The sequence below is a fragment of the Mchenga conophoros genome, linkage group LG1 (assembly GCF_057382185.1).
Source record: "Mchenga conophoros isolate Kocher_MC1m ecotype Shallow Benthic linkage group LG1, M_conophoros_male_GT1.1, whole genome shotgun sequence".
Lineage (NCBI taxonomy): Eukaryota > Metazoa > Chordata > Actinopteri > Cichliformes > Cichlidae > Mchenga > Mchenga conophoros.
The window spans coordinates 18,150,894-18,176,211 of record NC_140526.1 but is presented as its reverse complement, the minus strand read 5'-3'; the positions used below and the strand labels follow the sequence as shown (position 1 = coordinate 18,176,211).

General features: G+C 42.3%; 1 protein-coding gene across 1 annotated transcript in view; it reads right to left on the bottom strand.

The window, feature by feature from the left end:
* Window positions 1–18,973, bottom strand: part of gse1b (Gse1 coiled-coil protein b) — a 166,479-nt gene extending 147,506 nt beyond the window's left edge. The window contains exon 1 of the mRNA XM_085268407.1: window positions 16,072–18,973. Within this exon, the coding sequence (XP_085124533.1) occupies window positions 16,072–18,582 (2,511 nt within the window). The 5' untranslated portion in view covers window positions 18,583–18,973. The remainder of the gene's footprint in view (window positions 1–16,071) is intronic.
* Window positions 18,974–25,318: the final 6,345 nt, after the last annotated feature.

The following is a 25,318-nucleotide window of genomic DNA, read 5'->3' as shown; positions in this document are numbered from 1 at the left end:
AATAATTGTATCAACACAGCAACCTGGCAGGGTAAGAAAAAAAAAGTTCCTCTGTGGGGGGTACTAGGACGCTATCCTGAAGAGTAGTTAGGTGGTGTTGAGGGGTGGTGTGTGGAAACGGGTGGGATGGAAGAGGAAAAAAAGGGGGGGGGAGGAAAAAAAACAGGTCCCACAGAGCTACCGTGCAGGCGCCAGCAAAGACAGCGAGGGTGGAAAGGAGGGGTGGAGAGAGGAAAGGAGGGGGAGAAAGACCCTGGTGAAACTCTCAACAGATGCGTGAAGCCCTTGTCAGCATTCCTGCTAGGTAACGCAAGGTCAGGAGCAAGCAGGAAGACAATATGAGGACTATTTGGGCTCCCTGAGCGCCAGATGTGTTTTAATAAGACGGCTGCCCTCCTAGCTAATAAGGTCAGCCTCTGGCTCCAGCCAGACGAGCAAACAAGTAGACTCTTGGCAGGAATTCAGCTCCAGCTTGGCACAGCCTCCCTCCCTGCTTCCTGCCTCGCTCTCTCACTCATTCACTCACTCTCTCTCACAAGCTCTGAGAGATGGATGGAAGCCGACTCTCTCTCTCTCTCGCTCTCTTTCTCTCCTTCTGTGCGGGTCTGCATGACTCATTCCGTTTCATACACCCGCCTTTTATTAGATACTTCCTTTTTTTCTCTGAGGGAAGAGGGAGAACTACTGCCTAAAAACTGGAGCCTTTGAGAACATCTGTGCTTGAATCATGCACTGAACACACGCACACCCACACACATAAGGCCGCATAAACACACACACTCAAACAAGTATAAACACACGATTTATACCAGTTCATCTACTGAGTCGTTCACACTGACTACCTTTTACAACCAAAAATGAAAAAAAAAACAAGAAGCAATTCGCCTAATGCTGATACATAAGTAATGAGAAGCTAAAATTAGTTATAAAAATAAACAGTGGACCAATAAATCTGACTCCTCCAGAGGGGAAAATAAAGACGCGGCACCGGCGCCAGAAAAGATTGGCTTGCTCTGCACTGAAAGGGAGACAGAGGAGGTGAAGAATGAGGAGGTGGAGGAGGAAGATTTAGAGTTTAGAATGAAAATGAAGGAGGGAAAAAAACGAAGATATAAAGATCCAGAGCCAGAATGAGGAGTCCTGGCAGCTTGGGTGGAGGTGTAAGCAAGCTGCTGCCACTTCATGGAGCGCAAAAAGAAGCTCATTCTCAAAGTGAAGGGCAAAATATTCAACAAGTAAAGCAGTAGGAGAAAAAGCAACGGAGGGAACAAAGTGGAAACTTTCAAAAGTAACAACACAAACAAAGTGTTGAGTAATTTAACTTTGATTAAACACAAACTGAGAAATCTGAATGTAAGAAATGATTGCACATTCACTGCTCTATACGACAGCCTCCTGGCTCTCTATTATGCACTAAGGTCAAGTCGACATCATCTTGGCCTCACACAAAAATCACCCCATCAAAAGCAGACCCTCTCGTAATGGTGCCTGCAGTTTTCAAATATTTACCTCAAGGCTGAGCCACACAATGCCACACACAGGGAAAAATCTGCTCCTGCATACACATCGTCCCCCCACTCTCACCTATATGTCCTAGTGACACACACCAGGTGGACACACGATAAGCTAGGAGATTAATGGAAATCGTGCAAAAAATGTTAACACATTTTTTTACTGACAGAGTGATTGACTCTAAAAAAGCTGATCGTTTCAGTTTATTATCATGCTGAGAGACACTTTTAATTCAAGACAGACTCTACAATAATACATACAGAGAAAAACCCAACAATCATATGTCCCCTATGAGCAAGCACTTTGGCGACAGTGGGAAGGAAAAAAACTCCCTTTTAACAGGAAGAAACCTCTGTCAGAACCAGCGCACGGAGGGGTGGCCATCAGCCATGACTGCTTGGGGTAAGAGAAGGAAGACAGGATAAGACTTTGATACGAGGAGTTTCACATTTAGCCTATTCCTCGATATGAGCAACGACAAAGATACACTTGGTAATCTTCACAAAGAAATTATTGTAATTATAATTTGGTTTTGTCAAACAGCGCTGTAACAAATTAAGCGAAACATGAGAATTCACATTTTATGATTCGTCTATTCTATTACCAATAAGTCAGGCTGGTGCACCTTCATAAAACAGGAAGCACCTCATAATGTAGTGAATAAATATGCAGCATATGCCAATTTGCAATCTTCTGCAGTTAAACAGAACCTGTATTGTTTTCACAAGGAAAAGATTAGCTTCATATCACGAGTCCTCCGCTGTGGTCATGTGTCCTGTTTGTCCATTTGTCTGTGTTTATTGGACATGAGGTTGAGGAGAAGACGACCATCCATCACTGGGTTAGAAAAGGTTTCTGTTCCAGGGGTTAGACCTTCCTGTGTTAAAGCCCGCAGACAGGGAACATTTGGCTAGGTGTAATTCGATATGACCTCGTCACAGTGAGTTTGAGGTTACAAGGTCAGCAGGCCTTATCATTCAGCAGCAGGCCCTGTTTCTGCTACACACAGATCCCCGCAAGTCACTGACTCAGACCCACACACATGTACAAACACATATGTCTGTGTTCCCACGGTTGCAGCAGGTCTAATGGTTGATGTATAGCAGCTTGTAAAGCGGGATTGTCAGTCGGCTTTAACAGCCTATCACAGAGATCCAACAGGACCACAGCCATGCATGCAGGCCCAGACCACTGACCGGCTCAGCAACACTCCATAAAAGCAGCTCTGAGTCCAGGCACACTTACTCAGCCAAGTACAGGAAAACAACAGAGAAAAAAATTGCTTTGATCTGTACTGACAGATACTGGAAAGCTCATACTCTTTTTCATACACAATTGCAGCCTTATCCAGCCCTACCCACACCTATGATAGTATTTTTAAAACTGTACCTTTATCCCTGCGTTTTCCTTTTTCCCCCCACAAACAGTTAAAGGTCATTGAAAACGTAGCTTTGGGAAAAGCTTTCCAACTACAAATGTTTGCAGTGTAAACATATAGACAGGGGAAGGTTTTATCTGTTATTTACTGCTTCTCATTGGCCAACTTGACTTTGGATTAAAGTGACATCTCTGCCTGTTTGTTTGATTCTTGCTCTTAACAGCATGCTTCAATTTTGTTTTGTGCTTGTGTGGAGGAAACAAATTTTGGAGAACAAAGAAGGGACAAAGGAAAAAAAATATGCTTGTGCACGTTTGAACTAGACCTCATACACAACTCTGGACGACTCTGACACCTGTGGAGCCGTGCATCGTGGGAGCTCATTCAAGGCCTGCACTGAGTCCAACACTGAGGACACATGTTTCACATTGAGCTAAAGTCAAACAGCATCTGATCACTGTTCAGCCAGCGTCAGTCTGTCTGAGGCTCTGGTCTGCAGAAATTGCTGTGCTTATTGCTCTCATCAGGCAGACCGACAGGTGGACAACAACTGGCTCACAGAGAAGCCCACCTGGTCTGGATCCAACAGAGTATGTTATATACACAAAATAGCGAGGACATGAATAATAAAATAAACTATCTTTAAAAGATGCAGAATCCACTTGAAAAACACTAGAGTTTTGCTTACTTCAAACCACATTCATATATTTCATTTACGTGTCTGGAGGGGATCTATGAGTAATTCACTGTTCCTGTTTGTGCACCAAACCGCCAATGCCTGCCTCCTAGAGTGCATTGGATAAAAGCAATTCAATCAAGGTACTTTATACTGTAAGGTAAAGACCCTACAATAATAAATCCATTAAAAAGAAAGAAATGCAAAAAGGATTTAGTGTCAGCATGTGCCAAGTTGTTAAATGCTGGCCTACATCAAACTGGCCTAATGAAATTTTAGAATAAAGACATAATAAATAAACTCTCCTTCAGTATATATCCAAGTTACAATGCTGATTTAAAAATATATGCCACACGAAGGCAATATAAGAGCACGAGCACAATTAAGGAATGAGTCTGATAAGAGGCACCTCTGTGTCAAGTGAGTACAATCTTGACAGATAAATATTCATTAGCAGGTTGCTAATCTACCTGACCTGTGACCTGCTGTGACCTCGCTCTCCTCTGAGGGTATCAAGGAGCACAGCTGTGGGAAGATACAGTGCATACAAACACTTTGATCTTTATTACTCGTCTCCTCCTTTTGTCCTTCCTGCTCGTTGTGACCTGTTCATATTTGAGTGGGTTTTAAAATCAAATGCCTGCAGTAGCACACAAAAATGTTTTGTGTTGGCTGTAGTAGCACTTGAGGGCACCAATATGTCATTTTAAGTTATAGATAACATCAGTGAGTCAGTTTGTGTGTTATAACAATTTGGTATACTAATCAATTGGAAAGCACTTTGGTGAAAAATGACTTGAAAACGAGCCCCCACTGTAGCGAGAACTACCACACAAGTGGTTTTAACTCCTTTGGCAGGTGTTTATATGGGTCTCTCTGTGGAGGGATATTGTCAACCTGCAGGATACAGTTGCAAAGTTTTACCAAAGATGCATGTGCTCTGAGAACTCATTGCTGGTACAGCTGGTGTCCCCTTGCAAGTCTGTATTTTAAGCATCATTTCATTTTAAAATAATGATCTAAAAGCATATTAAATCGATTCCCCTGTTCACAGCTGCATGTTTATTTGTTGTAATCTGAAGAGACATAGATTAAATGTCCCTCTCTACCAGCTGCACTTAAATGTCGCAAATGAGCTGAAAGACATGTTTTATAACCATTAAAGCCAGAAACATCAAATTACTGCCAGAAAATTCTAAGTGTGTTTGTTGATCACTCTGACAATTCTTTATAAATAATGAATTAAATATATTCAATATATTTGCTTTAAGTGTATTGTGCAGATTATCTAAGGGGGGAGGGGGGATCACACTGATGATGTAGAAATCTCAAAAACTCAAATAGGACACATTAGATATTAAGGGTTTAATAGCTGGGTGGTGTTATCATTATTATTATTATTTATTTATTTTTACATATTGTTCAGGTAAAATAAAACAGTTTGCAAATATTTCTCTGCTCTTTTACAGAGTAAGACTAGCAGCTCTCCTGGCATTTGGACATATTAATTATCGCCTTTTCTTAGCAGAGGACTTCGTACTTCTCTATAATTTGTACCAATTATGAAACCCATAATACAAGACAACACACAACTGTTCTGCATGTAGAATAACACCACCAGGAATGCAAACATATGATTGTTATCCTTAACAAACTCTGCATGCTTACACGGCACAGATAGCATTCAGCTGTGTCTCTGACCTGAAGGCACAACAGGCAGTGAGAATGACTTATGTTTAGAGGAAATAAAGTTCTGAGCCAAATCTCAATGACCCCGACAGCTTCACACAATTAGTCATACATACATATACACATTACTCATACTTATGCACTCACAAGGCTCACCCTCCCTCCACAGTTTGTGTGTATGCATGACTTCAATAGCCACCTTCTTCATACTCTCGCTGAACTGGAGAAGGTTACAGGTTACAGACCATATGAGAATGCAACAAAAAGAACAGAAACAATTCAGTTCAACAGATGTGTATATATAATCAAAGAAACACAATTAATTATATGGTCCACAAAAGCAAAGTAAAAAGAAATTAACATCCTAAAAAGGAAAATAAATGGATAGAATAAAAATATGTATTTTTCTGTGAAAATGTAAAACAAAATATTTATTTTTAAGACAGAAACAAGTATAGAATAATGCTGATGGGAAAAAAAAGCACTTAGCAGATGTCACAAATCTACAGAAATCCTGACAGTGTGACAAACTTTGTAATGGTCTAGAGCAGTGGTCCCCAACCCCCGGGCCATAGACCTGTTCCGGTCCGTGAGTCGTTTGGTACCGGGCGCGAGAGTTGAGGCTCAGGTGTGAAATTTATGGTTTTCAGGGTTTTTATCGTTATTTTTTATCGTTTTTTACGTTGTTTCCCTGGGTATTTCCAAGTGTGTTATGAATAAATCATATTATTTTGGTACTGGTTTTATTTTGTTGTATTTATCCGCGACACCTTAAAGGCCGGTCCGTGAAAATATTGTCGGACATAAAATGGTTGGGGACAGCTGGTCTAGAGTTAATCTTTAAGATCCACAAATAAGTAAATGTAGAGATATAATAGATATTATATAATTATGATTTTTATGCCCTACTAAAAAACCAAGACACTATACATATAGTATGTACAAACATAAGCAAAACAACATACATGCAAATTAACCTAACTGAAGTTCACTAAATCGGTCACTTGGTAAAATGGTAAGTAGGAGGTCAATTAACTTCTTTTTTTTTTTTTTTAGAAATGTAGTCAACATTTCTTACTGCATGAAAACATGTAAAGCTGGCTTCCATACAAGGACCTGGACTCAACTTTGTGGTTGATCGAGTGAAAAAAAACAACAACCACAAAGCCCTTCAGCACATAAGTGCTGATTTCAAGTTAAAAACGTTCATACATTTTGCAGCTTTGCTCACTAACTCAGTCTAAAAAAATGCTCAAAAAATGTGTGTCTCTTTGCCTGGCTAATGTCTGCTGCCTGATTTAACTATAATGTCCTTAGACCTTTGTCACTAAACTGTGTCTAAAAGAGAAGTATGATTGACAGAGGAAAGTAAAGGACCAGAGACAGATAAAGTAGAAAAAGTGATGCTGATGTGTGGACAGTGAGGTCATCAGTTATCACCTTGGTGACCTGAAGTGATGCGAGAGAACTTGTCATCACCTTTGCAAGCAGACACGAAGCGCTTGAACGAGAGAGACAGAAGAAAAGCCCATGTGTGGAAATCTTAAAATGAAAAAAAAAAGTCCAACTGGACCTCATAAATCATCTACACATGGTATAGTGTGTAGCTCTGCATATGCGCCTCTGTTGGTGTTTATGCTCCAGAGATCCTCCATCTCTCTTCTACATGCAAAGTTTCAGTCATATGGTTGTGTTCAGAAGATCACCACCAGAATGGACACCTCTTCAGTTTGAATGCCCCCTCCTGAGGTGTGAGCTCATGTCTCCACCAGGGATGTTGCCAAAAGAGCACAGAAGCACACACAACATAGAGCCTGTGCGTGTGTGTGTGTAAATGTGCATATGTATGTAAGCATGTGTGTAAAACAGATGGGAGGAAAGAGAGAAATTAGAGAGGGGTAAAAGAAGAGTAGCGACAGAAAGTCTGCAAGAGCATGTGTGTTTCTGTATGTGTGTGTGTTGGACTGAGGGGGCTGTGAGGGGTAAGAGGCGGCGGGGGGGGGGGGGGGGGGGGTAGAAAAGGGAGAGGGGGAGTGGTGTGGTTAGGCATCCAGAGTCAGTGAACATTTTTCTGGCAAGCTTTCTCTATGCTCCTGGCTGCTTGCCCGGCTCTGAAGCAAACTTAAACAAACTCCTGTTGCAGCCATCTGCTGGGCCCGCGGGATAAATCACAGCACTGCTCTGCTCTGTACTGCTCAGCCGCACCACTATCAGGTTACTGTGTTAGCGGCCTCACACACAAACACACACACACACACACACACACACACACACACACACACACACACACACACACACACACACACACACGCGTGCGCGCACACAGGCACACACTCACCGACTGTTAGGCATGCAGGAACACATTACAGTTCTCCCTCTCATACACACATACACACACGGAGACACACTGAGTAACGCGTCAGCCTGGAGCCAGGGCCTGCCATGGGGCTCACACCACCAGGAGAAGCCAGCAACATGTGGCCCTGCTAATACCACAGGGAGAGATGAAGAGGAGGACAGAGGTGGGGAGAAAAACAAAGAGTGTGTGTGTGTGTGTGTGTGTATGGGGGGGGGGGGGGGGGGGGGGGTGTAGATGAATGAGGTGAAGGGGGATGAGGGAGAGAAGGAGAAAGATGGACAGAGGACACAGCTGGAAGAACAAGAATAAGGAAAAAGAAAGGGGAAAAAAAAGCAACCTTTGACACCCAAGTCAAGCCAAGTGCAATTTTATAGCCCCCTGTAGAAGAGGGGAACATGAATACATCTAGTACCCCTCTGCCTCTGTGAGCTTTCATAACAAGTTAAGCCTTTTATAATGGCAGCTATCTGAGGATGATGGTTTCCACATCATACTCGTCACAACGCTTATGGTAAAGGTTTCTCTAACGTTATACTTGCCATCTTTTCCAATAGTTTGTGTTATGGCTCCTCTTAAGAAATATTCTGACTCAATAGCATTGTCAATAAATCCTGACATGAGACTGTAATGATGGAGCTCCACATGAAGAGGTTTTCAGATCATTTGACAGCTCAAATCTTCTTTGGTGGCTTACCACTCTGGCTCCTTCGCTGTGGCCTTGAAAGTAAGCTCTGCACATCAACCATGACTAGCACATCGCTCCACATCGCACACAACTCTTGACCATGTGGGATATGCCACTGACCGAGCTGGCAGGTTGCATGTTAGGATAATACTAGCCTCGCAGCCTTGGATTAGGTTAGATATGCTTTCAGTAAGTCATAGACATGACCAGCAGTGGTAAACTGCCACGTGAAACCTATATTAATAACATGTCAACAGTGCAAATGGCATGCTTGAAAGAGATAGCGGGCAAAAAGTAACAAATAAATAATGACAGGCCTTCTGGAAGTGTCTGTGGTATCTATCTGTCAGACAGATGCAGAAACTGTATCAGTTTATTTCTGACTCATAGCCTGGTCACGTCAGTGTGGGGAAAATTCACCCATGGAAACTATTCACAAAGTCTTCTGACTATGCCTGTGTGTTTGCGTGTGTCCATGCATGTGTGTTTGTGTTTCTGTGACTCTCCACTTAACGGTATGTTAAGTAAAGGTAGGTGGAAGTTTATATCACCTTTCCTTGTTTGCATGATGCTCTGGATAACTAAAGGTAACTCAACCTCAATCCAAACTAAAGGTCAAATGTAGCCACTGACCTAAGTAAGTTTTTTTAAACAGGCGCTGCCTAAAATTGCAGCAGTACCACAATTGTGCGATCACTTCAACATTACTACTTTGATGTACAGTGTAGAGATCAGATAATACTAAATGTGGCAAGGCTAGTCTGTATAGTCTGGATTCTTCCAGACACGCAAAAGTCTCTGGCTTCATGGGAGGCTCAGTCCAAAGCTCCCTCTCTGTCTCCTTCTTCCCAGCTGTCCTGAAGCTGGCAGGACAAACTGAGTATGTGTGAAACCAGGTGGCTGAGCGGCATGTGTGGGGGTGCTGGTGAAGGAGGTCACGGCCAGCACTTGGGGATGCTTGCAGGAGGAGGGAGTAATCTAAGAAGGGAATGTCATCCTCAGCCAAAATACGCTCCCAGAAGATCACCAGTAATGTTCATCTTTATCTCTTCATTGGTCGGCTGACAGAAAGAGGTGAAGCGATCTGGCAATTGGTTGGTCAGAGCCAGGAGTCAGAGCCCCTGTTTGCTGAGCGGAGGGGAAGAGGGTGTGTAGTATATTTAGTCCACTCTTTAGTCTCCAGCTGACATCTTCAGTTGTCCTGACAGCAGGGTAAGGTTGAATCTTCTCTCTCTCTCTCTTCACCCCATTAAAAATATCAGCAGGGCAGCAGGGCAAGAGCAAAGTGGGAAATGAAGGGGAAGAGCCAAAGAATGAAAAATCACATTTAGGCAGATCTTCACCAACACTTGGGAGGTCTAGAAGACCAAGACTAATGACTAGCACGTAATAGCAATGAATAATATCCAGTCAACTGAGAGTGCAAGTTACATGTTGAATGTCTGGCAAGGAAATAGGTCTGCTATTAGCTACTGTGCTGTCACACACACACACACACACACACACACACACACAGTCCAGTTGCATCCAGGTGCAAAACCACACACACACACACACACACACAGAGTGCACACTTGCACAGCTGTGGCACAATCCAGCTGCCTTTGCCAACACGAGAGCGAACACCTGCCATTGCTCCCAACCACCTGGTAGACACACGTGTGCGCAAAGACACACATTCACACATGCTTGCAGCTGTTCAGTATGTAAATGATCAGAAACATTACTCTTTGTGCATATGTAAGTGTTAGTCTGTGATTGTGGGTGAATGTATGCCATGGTTAGAGTGCAGCTGGTAGAGAGGGTTGAGCTATAGTTGCATTGCACTGTCCTCTATAATTACCACAGTCAAACCAGGTTTACTACTGGATCGTGCCCATATCTAAGTCTGGCACAGGGCGACTGCCTTTATAGCCTAACCACTCTTAAACATTGCAACGCCATGCAAGCAACACAGAAGAATTTACAAAAAAGGCCATGTGAAGTGGAGGAGCAATATATGACAAACAGATTTACCGTATTTACACATTTGAACAAGCCTTAAAATATCATACAAAAAAAAGGTTGAAAAAAAAGAAAAAAAGAAATACAGGTGCCAAAATTCGACAAAAAAAATGGTTTAAATGGGTTAAACAGAAACAATCCCAATTATTTAATCACGTGTTCTCACACAGCTTTTATACAAAGGTAACAGTCGCATCACTTGAGGCAATTTATTCCTCTGGAGTTTCAAAAGATTTATGGAACGCTTTGTACTTCCAATGATTTATAAACAGATTCTGGTGAGTGAAATCAGCAGCTTTCCCCCTTAAGCTGATCTAAAACATATTTAAGGCTTTAACAGAGACATCTTTAGGGGAGCACATTTGTCGATTGACATTTGTATATAACAAATGAGAAAAACATTAACACTAATACAACTTTAAATACATCTGTGCATGGAATTTAATGATCATGTCGTACACTCCACAGACTCAATAGGGCAAAGTGATCAAGATACGCTGAACAATGAAGCAGAAGCAAAATTCCCACATACCTGTTCATAGCTGAGAAACGCACACAAGCTTATGTTGACACTGTACATCCACTTTGGTGACTTAATTTCCAACGTCCTATTGTCTAGTCCACTTTATTCCTGCATTAGTTTTAATAAGTACAACTGATAATTCATTTTTAAACCAATCCCGTTTGGTACACAGATGGGGCTACCAGCTTATACTTTCATGTATATGATCAACAGGAATGACAAAGTAGCTCCACATCCTCTAATCTTTACTGTTGATCTCGCTAAAGGTTCCCAGTTGCATTGTAACTCACACAGTCTTAACTGATTACCAGTATTTTGAGCCTCTGCAGCAGCACTGCTTTCTTTCCATCTCTTTGCGTTTCCTAAACTCAAATCAAACTGCATAAAAACAACTTTACTCATGTGAAAAACCTTCCTCTCTGAGAGCAATGTCAACATGAAACAGTGAAAAAAATAATTTACATTCAATTTTCTCAATAACTATAATCGAAGTCTAAATGACTATAATCAGGGCTTGTTAAAGTAAGCACAACATTAGGCTAACAAGTGACAGAATATATTTAAAGGTGCATAAAAAATAGAAAGGCTTTCCGAAATGGATTGCTCACAAAATTGGTCTACAACTCATCTAGACTGTGATTTGGATGAAGCTCAGACAACATTTATACATAGTAGTCCATGCAGAAATCCTTACAATTCCAAAAGGTCCAAAAACATTTGCTCTTAGAGGTGTATAGGTTTGTGATTTCGAGGATGAGACATAAAAGGTAAGACATGAAACACTGGAATACCTCAATCTCATCTACTCCATGTATGATCTGATCTGTCCAGTCAGATATGGGCAAGAATGCAGCACTGGGTAAAGGCTAGCGGGAAGAGACTGAGTAAAGCTTTGAAAGCTAAATCAAAATCCACCTCCAGCAGCTTTGAAATTAAGCCTCTCAAATCCCAGAGGATCCCAGGAGAAACGCAAGGCTGCCCGTCAAACTGCACTGCTAGCGGAGGACAGAACCACAGCTGCAGAAACTTTACACAATCCACGCAACATGACTGGTTTTGAACAAACACATGCACACTCAAAGACACTTTGTTCCACACAGGCAAGGACTGTATAAAACACTCTGCGGTTGGCGTGCTGTAATATTTCCTTTCATGAAGATATTTTAAGAATCCCATTTTTCCGATTTTCTTCTGGCTGCAATTTAAATCCAATTAACCCGCTCACCTTCTCTCAGCCTCCAATTCTTCTTTTTTCAAATACTTCCATTAATTCATTCACGGTTAACATCAAATCTAAATTTAATGTTGGAGTCACTTCTTTCATTAAGCTATAAATCTTCCCTGGTGAAACTGTCAAGATGCTGATGTGTTTTTACCGTGACAGTGAGAATGTAATATTCATCTTTTTTAAGCCAATACTTCCTGTAAGCACACAGTAAACTACAGACACACCTTAAATAACACACTACTGCGTACACACAAAGCAATTGAGTGATTTGAGATGTAGAAATCTGTCTCTGCCCTCGGAGCGGATCACCAATAACAATCCACCCGAAACAGCCTCCAGCACACCGCCACTCAAATATAAACGTCATGTGGATACCCCGACAGACAGATCAATCATGCAGATTTTATCAGTGTGTCTAGCTAGCTATTATTTTATTTGCTGTGTCGATCTTTTATGTCATTGTACAAACACTAGACACACCAATAGTTGCAAGGAGACAGTGGGTTTAGCTAAAAGCCTCACATTTTGAAAGCTACACCATCTGTGGGCGGACACTCTGTTCTTCTTCTTCTTCTTGAAGATGAAGATGGTACTTTATGACTTCATGGCTGCATGTTTGCAGTTGTTGCCAAGCAGACTGATCAAATGTGCAGTTATTGTGCGATTTGGAAAGGAAAACTACTGTCACCGTCTACTTTATTCATTTTGTAGATTCACACTATACATTTGAGTAATTAAATACATGTAAGATAAACAAACGTAAAGAAAACTGAAGGTGCAATTTAATGCATCATTTGGACATCAATATGACTATAAGAAAGAGAGCTGCACTTAACTGATCAATCAAACAACTACTTAAACTGCTTAAAAACACACACATTTGTATGTATAGCCACTGATTCACAACAGCAGTCATCTCACAAACCGTCAGGTAAACGATTACTCGTCCTTTAACCTGCCTTCTATGTCTTGAAGTGCAAAATTCTGCTCTCTATGGAAACGGAGAGTTTACAGGTACATTTAAAATTGTGCTGTATGGCTTCAATCACAAAAACTTGTGTATGTAGAAAAAGAGCAGCATTTTTAATAAAAAACAAAATGCACCTTGTTGATTTTTAGCATGCATTAGTAAATATACTGTCTTGCTGTTGTGCGGTCTTATAAAGTGTTTTGCTTTTCAGTCTAGTCTATGCGGTGCACATAATAAGAGCACACTGCAACACAGCACACTTTAACAGCATTACAAACTAACTTATTCAAAATTGACCAGAGCTGAAAAAACACTCATCTGAAACAGTGTAATCAGAAAATAAACATTATGGCTTTCTTCTTTTCCCCCTAATAAACAGTGTAAAAAATAGTTGTGGAGTAACACTGGGGAAAACGCAGTTTGAAAAATCTGTTTGCGATAGAGGGTTATATACTTTCAATCTGTTTAAGATTTATATTTTGAAAAAGAAAAAGTGTTTGTCCAGGCATTTCCCAAACCACTGAATAAAACTGTAAACCGTTTGCGAAATGCAACTCAGCGGACATCTGTCTCACTGAGTGCGAGTGGAAGATCTGCTGACCAGCTGCCCCTCCCCAGTCGCAGGCTGGAAGTCTATACTTATGCACCTGTCAAAGGTTAACATGTTGGACCTGTCAAAGGTCGTGTCCAACATACTAATTAAACACACAGTAGCACAACACAGAGCATGATAGCGACCCATTACTTATGTTTGTCAGTATATCTGCATATAACATTCTGGCTCTTTAATTCACGTGTTAATCTGTATCTCGCAAAACAAGCAAATATATATTTCAACAATCTGACACTTCATATTGCAGTTATAAGTATGAGTATAAGTATAGAATAGAACAGAATAGAATAGAATAGTGTTTATATTTATACAGCCCCTTTTACCAAACACACTGCACTAAGGGGAACCAGATGGGCACTCCCTCCTGACAGCCGAAATCCCTGTGATGACAGATCCTCTCAAGCATACAGCATGACACTAGAGGACAAAGCACCTGTTGCCCCTTGCCCACAGAAACACTGGCACTTTCTCAGCCATGAGGTCATTGCCTCACACAGGCCAAAACCGGCTGTGCCACCTGCAAACATCCCAATCCAGAATGATCACCCAAACCTCTGCTCATGCTGCCACTGTTCTCATGTAACCAACCTTATGATCCACTAGCCTTAGTGGAGAGAAAACCCTGCACTATATCACACTATATATATATCTGGAGTATCCCCTCTCATGTGACTGTTATGAGCTCATCTAGCTCACATGTGAATGCTTAGACACAGAATAAAGATTTAACTTTGGATTTAGCAAAAGGCAGCATGGACTCTGCAGCACAACTTTATCACTCACAATTCGAGTGCCTACCAATATGACCCAAGTCCATCTTTTTTCCCCTCAATTAAACAACTAAGCTGTTAATAACACATTTCTATAGACACACGTCTGAACTCCAGATGTTTAACTAACCATGGCGGGATTTTCCAAGCATCATCTGGGTTACTAATGACACATCTTTCTTTACAGCATATGACTCAAAATTTCGTTAAGCATTTGCATGTTAGTTCAGGATAATGAAGTGCATTATATTGTTGATTGTTTTCTTTTTTTTTGTGACACCGACGCTAACTGTCACCTAGCACTTCTTTACAGAGAAGAAGGAGATATTAGATAGACAGCTCCAATCCGCAACCTGAATAGCATCCACAGATGTTCTTCACATGTCCTGTGTGGTCAGTGTGTCAGTGCTTGTTTGCAAGACAGATCTGTTCATAGAGCCAGCTGGCTGTCTCCTCAGCTCTTCATTAACACGTCACTATCCTTGATTGACCCACACTGGTCCCCTATACAACCACACGGTCAGAAAATTTGCTGTTGATCATCTGGTAAAATTAAATTTTGCTATCATTTTGTGGACCACTTATGCTAAGAGTTTATTGCATCGAAATTACTTCTTATGATACAAGGTTATTTGTCATAAAACCAGCAGATTAATGCACAGTAGCTTTACACAGAAAACGCTGCCAGATCACCCTAATATGGGAAGAATCTGGGTAAAAATGTCACAACACATGAATGAATGCAGGTCTGGGAAAGTACCAGCTCGGTTTGTACAGAGCGCTTTGAGTGCTTAGGTAGAATAGACGCACGCTATATTACTTTGCTACCTACTTTAGCGAAGATCATTGCCAATATCTGTGTATACATTTACTGTAAATATGAATAGGTAGAGCAATTAAACAAATCAATTTAAAAAGAGAAAGACGTTAATGCACAATTTCTTTACCTCACTCTATTTATTTATTTTTTAGTATCAAAATTGAATAAAAGTAAAACTGAACTTTAATTGTACAAATCCCTGTTGGTGACAGACTGGTAATCCAATTCTAAAGCTGGTGAAGGAAATTAAGTATATACATAAAGTACCACAAACCTGATTAGAAGTGCTGGCTTCTTTTTTCTTCATAAATCTCTTGAGAATTTTTATTATTATTGCCCTAATCTTTACATTAAATTCCTTCAAAATGCTCCTGAGTGAATGAGCTCAAATCAAAATAAACTATTCAGGTGAGACCCACTTAGTCATGTTTTAACCAAAAAAAAAGCAAATACAGGACTGCTTTTGTCACCATAGCTTTCCTCTGTTCTTTATAGAAGTAAAATATCTGAGTGCTTTCAGTCTCCACTTACTGAGACATTCACACAAAACTACTGTTATTCCCAATGCAGAGTACATCATTGCACTAAACTTCAAGGACTTTCAGTGATATTAATTTATTTAACATAATTATTTCCCTGCAGTTCTTTATCACCCCTTTTAATTTGACTCAGAGGTTGCATTAGGACAAACACAGTTTGCACTGACAGCTCAAATCCCAGCATACTCAAGTCAATCCAAATCCCAGCATACTGGGTTTTGGAATGAACAGAGCAGAATTTAAAACAGTAGGAAAAAAAGAATATGACTGTGCCATCTCTCAAACAGCTTTTTTCTCCTTCTTACCTTATGTCTAGACTGTGGCGGCGTTGATTCTTGTTCTTTCCTCTCCCCATCTGAGGCTCCGGGCTCCAGCCTAGCCCTGTCCTGCTGCATGTTCTGTCCCACCTGCACCATTGCCTTACATTCCTTACATGAGCCAATCACCAACCTCCTGCCATCATCCACAAGGAGCATGCGTGTGCTGCGAGGTGCATATAAGAACACAGGTAGTCTGGCCACAGTAACAGCGCACAGCCTACCTTGCCTGCGCTGCTCCTGCCTGCAGAAGAAGCACACAAAAACCTCACAGCTGTACTGGCGTGCCCAGGGTGAACTGGGTGGTTGGGGGTTGGCACTGGATGAGCTAGAGGTAGAAGGGGTGGGCTGACCTAGACCTTTGCTCTCGTGCTGGGCCCACTGAGCATGCAGGTCATGGTAGCAAAGCTTACAGGCTGACACCAGACCTGTGGCATCAACTGGCTTGGCATGGGGTGCAGGAGGATGGACAGTGAGAAATGGAAAGAAAGGCTCCCTCTCACCACAGCGACCAGGCGGGTTAACATGTAGCTGGTACTCTCCTCCTGCACACAGCTCAGCTCCACACAGGTAGCACACTGACATGGAGGTGCTGGGATGTGAAGCCACCCCTGTTTGAGGGTGGGCTGATCCAGAGACATCGATAGACATGGCAGCATGGTACCTGACAAGGAATGAGCTGACAGAGGTGATGAGGTCTTCACTGAGGCTAAGTCGATACGCACTCCAGATCTCCTCCAGGATAAAATGGCACTGAGGACAGCAGTGCACACGGCCGTTCCTCACTCCCTGTGCATTAGGGGGGCAAGGCAACATATTAATGAAAGGAAAGTACATCACACCACGGGATTTGCCAACCCCTGCCTGTGCATATGCTACTCTCATGTCTCCTCCACACTCCTGTCCACAAAGGAAGCAGGCCTCGTGGGAAGCCTTAGGCTCAGGTATGCATTCCATGGACCCTGAGGATTTTCCCTCCTGCTGATGAAACTGGGAAGAATGAAGTCCAGTTGTGGTCTGGTTGAGGGGGACTACATACAAACGCTGAAGGACAGGCACATCAGCCAGCTGAAAGCTCTGCCACTGCTGCAAGAGAGAGGTGTGACAGCTGCCACAGACAAAGGTTATACCTGCTGGACTAATAGGTATTGCATTATGGGGTGGGGAGTGAAGCCACAAGAAGGGAAAGAAGGGCTCACCCTGTGCCCTCTCTTGTTTCTGAACACTGACTTTAAAACGTCCATCATGTCTGAGCCCAGCGCCACAGATGTAACACACACACTCTTCTGGACTGGAGTTTGCAGTGTGGTGTGGCTGATCTGCAACAGGTCTACGTTGTGTTGTGCGGTCTGTTTTGCGGTCATACGATTCCCTGTCGTCATCGCTTGTAATGTTAATCTCATCTTCAGAGTTGTCAGAGTTATTCTCCCTGGGAGGAGCCGTGTTACGTTTAGAGATGACAGCAGCGGTGCCAGCAGAAGACGCAGAAGTGCTGGAGTTCTCCTCGCCTTTTCCCTGGTACAGCAGCGATGGATGCTTGGAAGGAGCACAGCTGCTGTCGGCTACACGCTGGATCTGATGCGACTCCACATGTCTGACATTCTCCTCCTCCAGCCACCGCCTGTTGCGCATAATGACCCCGTTGTCTTGCACTGGTGTGTCAGAGAGCGAGCTGTCATAGCATCGCCGGGGGAATCTCTCCTGGGACTTTGCCAAAGATTCTGGTGATTGACAGATATTGTTCATAATTTTAGCACTGCGCCTCGCCGTCAGAGCACTCTCCGCTTTTGGCGATCCCTGCGCCCTATAAACACCCACCGGGTAACGCACTGCCCGCTGTGTATCTGGGCTGTTTTTAATACCGATACCATTGTTCTTCCTGCTGCTGTCTCTGGGCGATTTTCCAGATGCTCTTACAAACTTGTCTTTGCCCACACCGACTCTGTAGGCAAAATCCATCTCCTGATCTGAAATGTTCTCGTTTTCTGAAAAAGAAGAGAAATCAGACTCTGCGCCCCCGTCGTAGTTTTGGCTACTGACACTGATCCTCCTCTCCAAATCATAGGAGATGTTCCACTCCTGTGGGACCCGACGAGAGTCGCACTGGTACGGACGTTTCAGCCAGTACATGCGCTTCTCAATGGGTGTCCTGCTCCGCTCGAAAGAGTTCCACTGCTCCGTTAGAAAGCAGTGACATACAGCGCACACCAGTACATGACCATCTGGGCTCACTTCACACGCACCCGGGGCTGGCTCCTGATTTTGGAGAAACGGGAAAAAGGGGATCCTCTCTTTTTGATATGCCACTTGTAACCTTAATTCCTTCCCCGGTGTAACTCCGCTTCCACATATAAAACAGTGAACAAGTCCCCCCAATCCATTCCGATCAGTCCTGGAAATGTTACCGGGCAATGTGCTGTCTTCACCGGGCATAGCTGCAGCCATGAGTCGGTGTTTCCGAGATAAGGGTGCCAATTCCTGGTCACGGGGGGAGTTCATTGTTTCACAACATGTAAGGCTAGGCTACATGGCATAACGTCAACAACACACTCATATTCGTGATGCACACTTGTGCCCAAGTCAGAGAAACCATGCAGTCAATTTCTGTTCAAGTTACTCACTGAGTGATAAGATAGATGATAGTCCATTGAAACGACAGCGTGCGGCAACCGCAGAAAACCGTTAACTGTTATTTTTCAAGCAAAACATCCATAAAACATCCCAGTAGTCCTTGTTATCTGAAGACTGTAGTCCACATTATTGCACTCGGCATCCGTGGGTATGACAGAAGAAAAACTTGGAATCACTGTCCGCCTCTCCTGCAAACTTTCCTGCCTGCGCCATGTAACTTTGGCTGCTAACTCGCTCACACTGTACACAGCGCCATCCTCAATTCATGGGACCCGCTTCGACACCCCAAAGGAAACCTCCACCCCCTGTCAGCCCCAGTAATAATTTTACAGAGAGCACACATTCCTTCAGTAGCTGCCGATGCATCAAAGTACTGACCATGCACAGGATGTCCACAGTTTACAGGGGGCGTGCATCAGCCCGACGATCAGGCTCCTTCGTGGATCACCTGTGAGCAAAACCTCAAAAACCCATTAGGGAAACGGTGTAGGATAAACTTTCCATGAACACTTTTTTCCATGCACAAAGGTGAATATTTTTTTTTCAAAAGCAGACTTTTGTTAATTTAATTACGCATAGATATTTATGGATTTTTAAAATATATATATATATTTTAATGTATTCGAATTAATAGATTAAGATAATGTATAAAACTGATTTTCCAGAAACGTGGTCTGTTTACATATATCAACAAATTAGTGGATATTAATTCCCAGTAAGTTTTTAGTGTTATTTAGAATTTAGACTACATTATTTGGTGATTTTTAATGTTTGTTTACTGGGTGAAATGAAACGTAGGAGAGTTATACAGTTATTCTTTTATGACAAGTATGCAAGCACTTTTGCTTTCATATCAAAATAATTCTGAACTCCTAGACAACAATTAATAATAATAATAATAATAATAATAATAATAATAATAATAACAATAATAATAGTAGTAGTAGAAGCAGCAGTAATAATGACACTTTATTAATATAGCACCTTTACAAAAAGAGTTTAAAGAATGCTTTGACAGAAGTGGGAAGGCAGAATATTCAAAGGGTAGATTCACACAGAAAGCAGATATAAAAGTCAACACACACACAGAAAGATCAGTCCCCTAAAAGAGGTGATAAAGAGGGCTGTGAACCAAAATTGACCTCCCTCTAACATACGCCCACTCTTCCCTTTGCTGACCTTTAGCATTTTACACAACAAGACTGGGCAGCAGGACAAGTCCAGCAATAAGACCACAACAGTAAGCAAAAACAATTATGACTGTCTGTCCCATTGTGGGCTCATCTGCTGTTCAGTGATCCACTGATGTCATAGAGTCAGAGGCTACCACTTTCTATTTCTGCACTTCTCCATTATCTCCTCCACTATCATGTCATTATCGCTACTGTGCCACCTGAAGAAAACTGTATCCTCCTCAAGAAATCTCAGAAAAATGTGATTGATCATGCACACAGAGATGAGCACAGGTTAAGAATGAAGTAAACCAAAGAAGGTGCTCTGATCTATTGCTGTTTTGCATTTAAATTGCATACTCTAGTTGCTCTTTTCTGGCTTAAAGTTATTCCTAACACATACTCAAACACTAGTGGCTTGTAGTCAACATAGATTTACAATACTGCCTTGTACCGTCAGGCTTTGGTACTGCATCATCTGGGAAATCCCCCTGCCCAGCCAGTTAGAGGCTCATGCAAGCAAATCATAGATGAGCAGAAGAAAAACACCGTAGGGTTATAAGAGGAGCAAAGGAATGCAGATTGCAAGTGATTTGAATGAAATCCTCTTGTTGAGTAGTGTAGGGCCTCCAGGAGGTTTGTCAGAAGAAGGTGATGACAGAAGTGGGGGGAGGGCACAGACACTACGCTTTGTGCATGTGAGTGTGCGCACTGAGGGAGGGGACACCTGCCAATGTGCTTTAAAATGCATAAAATTTCATTTTGTTCTTGTTCTATGTTTTTGATTTCTATTCTTTATTTAAATAAAAAAAAACTACCTCTAAACTCAGAGATTTTTGAATGTGTCTGTTTGGATGCATTACTTCAATGTCCTGCATGTGCCTGTGCTTTAATGGACATATGGGAGGCATTATTTTACTGTTATACCACAGGACTCCACGGTTCACCAGTGAGACCTCCTGGAAATTACACATATCAATAAGAGGCAAATGGGAAACGGATTACTATTACCTTTATCTACCATCAAATGGGAGAACTCTGCAAGAAAGTTCTGTTTCAAAGCCTAAAAAGAATTAAAATAGCAAAACTCATATAACCTGCTGACTGTGGGTCATTTTCAGCTGGACAGTGGTTGTAACCTACAGCACTTGCAATGCTTGAGTCTAATATAATAAAACCTCTGTGATTTAATTTCTCTCAAAGTTTGGTTGTTTTACACTAAACATCCCCAAATCAACTGTATGGTTTTTTTTCTTAACAAGAAAAGTAGTGCCATCTAACACCTTCCTCAGGTCTCTCTTTATCACTTTATACCCACCAGTAGGAAATCTTCTACTTTTCATACCTGCTCTTTCTATCAAAGCCTATTTGTCCATGTCATAATGCTCAGCTACACCTACACAGATGTTTTCTCTTATTTTGACTGATTAGGCCTCTCCCACAGGACTTGCTGGACTCAAACAGACTGAGTCTGATTGACACCCCTGACTCTTTTTGTAACTTTAGTCACATAGCTCAGTCCTCTTTCCTCTCTCTGTACCTCTCTTTTTAAAATACTGTTCTGCTGTCAATTTGGGGGGGCTGTTCACAAAAGATGTGCATTTTTCCAAAATATTTTCATGCTGGTTTATATCAGACACTTGTAATATTTGTGTTTGCTGAGAATAACTGGTTACCACTTAAGTCTTGTTACATTAGAGCCCAATAAACTACCCAAGTCTAAACCCCTTCCATTTATATTTTGCCTAATTTATTAATTCCATTATTATCACTTGAAAAAAAATAATTTTGTAGTGTTTTTGTCAGCTTCAACATTTACTTTTTTTTCAAAGTAAAGGTTTAAAAGTGGCAGATACCTTTTCACCAGAAATAACAGCCACGCTTAGCTTCCAGCCACAGCTCTGTATCCTGCCAGGCAGGAAGTGAGGGTGTACATGCCATTACAGCGAGGCAACACATAAAGCGAATCAAGCCAAAGAGTCACAAGTTCAGTTACTTGATGGAGAGTCACCACAGCGAATGCACTCCCCCATTATCTGCTCCCTTATAGTGTCATTGTCATTGTTTGCAGTGTTAATAGGGGGGGGGGGAACAAAATAACATTGTGGGATTTTAAGGTTGTGAGCTAGTTCAAGGCTGGAGTTTTCACAGTAGACAATATTAGAATGTAACAAGACGCATCTCAAATTCTCAAATTGGTGAGAAAGGTTTTCTTATCTGATTTAACTCCTTTATCAGCAGTCATGAGGCATTTCAGGCATTCACAGAGGAGACAGAGAAGGGCAGAGGCCTGGACTTTTTCCTTTTTGTTTGCTTATTGATTTGTTTCTGCAGGATCTCTTCCCTCTCTCCAAGGTCAGGGGTGTAGCTAAGGAATGTGTTTCTTCTGAGCAAGAAGATTTAATGTCCAGCTCACACAGCGTGGACTGGACCACTGCTCATTCACTTATTTGGATTAAGTCAGATGAGCTCTCCCCTCTGCTTTTCATGCTCAAATACAGTTCACTTACATTATTTTAATAGTATTAATTTATGATCCTTTTCTTCACTCATCTCAAGCTACATTTCCTTCATTCCTCAGTACACTCCAAACTGAGTTTTGTGCAAATGCAAAAATTGAGATTAATGATAGTCATGTGATATGACGGTGATGTTCAGGTCAGGAAGCTTCTACTTTCCCTGTAGTGAACCCCATCACAGATGCAGTTGACCTCTCCCCTCTTTCCCACAGAGGCATGTGTGTGTGTGTCCTCAGTGGCACAAAGATGACCTACACCACTTTCACCTGTACTTGTCAGTCAGTCTTGAGGCCCCACCCTGAGGCTCTACACCCCTCCCAGTGCAGACTGAAAAGTCATGACATACCAACGATGAACATTCCTCCCTTCTCAGGTCACTGAGACGCAACAGATGAAGACTCTTCAAGGAGAAGAAGAAGAGAACATTTGGGGAGGAAAGAAGAAGTAATGAGAAGAGCCAGAAGGCTAAAAGACAGAGCAGAGGGAAAACGTAGGGAAGGAGAGGTGATAAGTGACCCCGGTGTATTGCTGTGATCCACGTGGAATTGGAGAGCCTGGAACACCTGTTCTCTGTGGCAGATGTTATCCAGAGCTCTCTCACTGTGTGTCTCTAGGTTACTACAAGTGACTGCTGGAAATGCATTGAGCAATTGTAGAGAGACACGTTTGAATAGCTGGTTTACTTATATTTCTATAACCTTGAAGCTGGGGTGGTTTCAAAGTTGTCAAGGTACAGTTTAAGGATGTAGAGAAAAAACCCCAAACAAACACACACACATATGATAACACGCTCTATCATTCTCTCTAGCAGCAGAAGCCTTACAATCTCATGCCCCTCCCTACTACTATTCCTCTCTGGCACATCACCATCTTTTGACTGAGCAGCGGCAGCTAATAACCAAAAAAGAATAATGATGAGGATGAAAACACAGGACATCAGGGGCAAGAGGAAAGGCCAGCCGAATCCGGGGATGGTGCTGCTCGTAAAGAGACGCCTGGAATAATGGGAAAGGAATGTGGTGTAACGACTCCCTTGGGTCCGGCCCAGCCGAAGGGTTTCTGGCCCAGTAACAACAAATGAGAATGCTTGAGGCTTGCAGGGTGCACACATAAGGGCTTTAACAGCACCCTGCAGTACACACACACACACACACTTATAGGCCTGCACATGCACATTGATCTACACAAACACACGCACACTCCCCCCCCCCCACCCCCTTCCTGTGCCGACCTACTGGAGTCGGCTGTTGTTGTTGGCTGCTTGCCGCCTTCGGAAGAAGCGCGCCCTCATCCTCTTGCTTCTTTCCTTTTCTTCACTCTTTCTTTTCCTCTTTCGTTCTCTCTCTCTCTCTTGCTGCCAGTGAAATGCTGATGACATGACATCTTCAGCAAAGTCCCTGGAAAAAGTGATTACCGCCCACCCTCACCCATATCAAATAATCCTATTTCTTGTCTGCAGTCCCGCCTTTCAGTTCATTCACCACTCAATATCCACCTCAGTGCCTCCTTCTTACTCCATCACCTTTCTGCCTTCATATGTTCCCGTGCAGCTGACCTTGCACGTGTGGGTGTACATGCATCTTTCTCTTGGCGTTAGCAGTCAGCTCACTTATCTATTGCCCCCAAAGTGGAGCCTATTATTTCAACCCCTGGCAAACAGATTTACACACATTAACTTTCAGCTGTCAAGAACTAGTATTTTCTTCTCAGGTTCTGCTCTTTACCCCATGTGATCGCAGTGCAGGAAAGCCCCTTTGCTCCTGTTCATTTTGCTCCAGTGAGTAGAGGTGCTATCTGATACATGAGGTGCCTGACATACACACAGCTTGTATAAAGAGTCTTTAATTCCTTCCTCGCAGACACACACATGTACATGTGAACACACACACACAGGATCTCCTCTCACGCCTTGGCTGAATTCCTGGGTGTGTTGGTCACGCGAGGAGCAGCGTCAATGCTGAGGCGCAGCCAGCATGATGAAAAGTTCAGAAAGGAGAGCGGATGGAAGCAGACTGGACTGCCTCCATCCGCGCTCCTTTCTCCTCCATCCAACCCATCCGCTGGCTAGAGCTATCTTTATATTCAGCTCTTTGACTCACCCATTTGCCCTCCTTATCAGAAGCATTTTGAATTTCCAGAGAATGTCATGGGATACAGAAAGTCTTGTTTCCCCAAACAGGGGTGCATTTTAATTGTAAAACTGTTTATAATTGCAGGAATGATACAAGTTATTTTATTTCTTGGATATACAATGACAATGACACATTTACAGTGTAAGAGTATTTCTCATTATTGAGTCTAAGTTGTTGGGGATTATCCTGTATTTCTGTTTTAAATTGTTATCAGTGTGGAACTAATGAATTCCAAAAACTTGGATGAGCCTCACCCTTATATCTATAATGTTAACACTATCTCAAAGAGTCACTTTTCTGTGACAATTCATTGTGGTTATTGCTCTTTATTAAACTATCTATTACATGTAATAAGATCATAAAATTGTATTTTATTATTTTGCTGCTGTTGCATAGTGCAGCATCTAAATGCATGTGTGCACAACACTGACACTTGTTTGTCTGAAAATAAAATGTTTCTGCTTTAGTTTTCCTAACAAGTAGAGTTACCCTTTTCCATTTTTATGCGTAGCCATTGAAAGCAGAAAAATCAAGTGATCAGTGGTTTGCATTTCCAAAGAGCAATTCTTTTCTTCTCCCATGCTCATCTCATGCTCTCCACCATGACAACTGCTTTCACAATCCCCCCTCCGAGAGCCATGCCGGGCCAAGGGCCAGAGTCGTGAGGAGCGAAAGAGCCTCTTTTCTTCTTCTTTCTTTCTTTTTCTCTGACAACACATTCCATCGCTTTGAAAATGCAGTCCTGAGTAGTTAAAGATCTCTTTTCTCAGGATACTCTTCC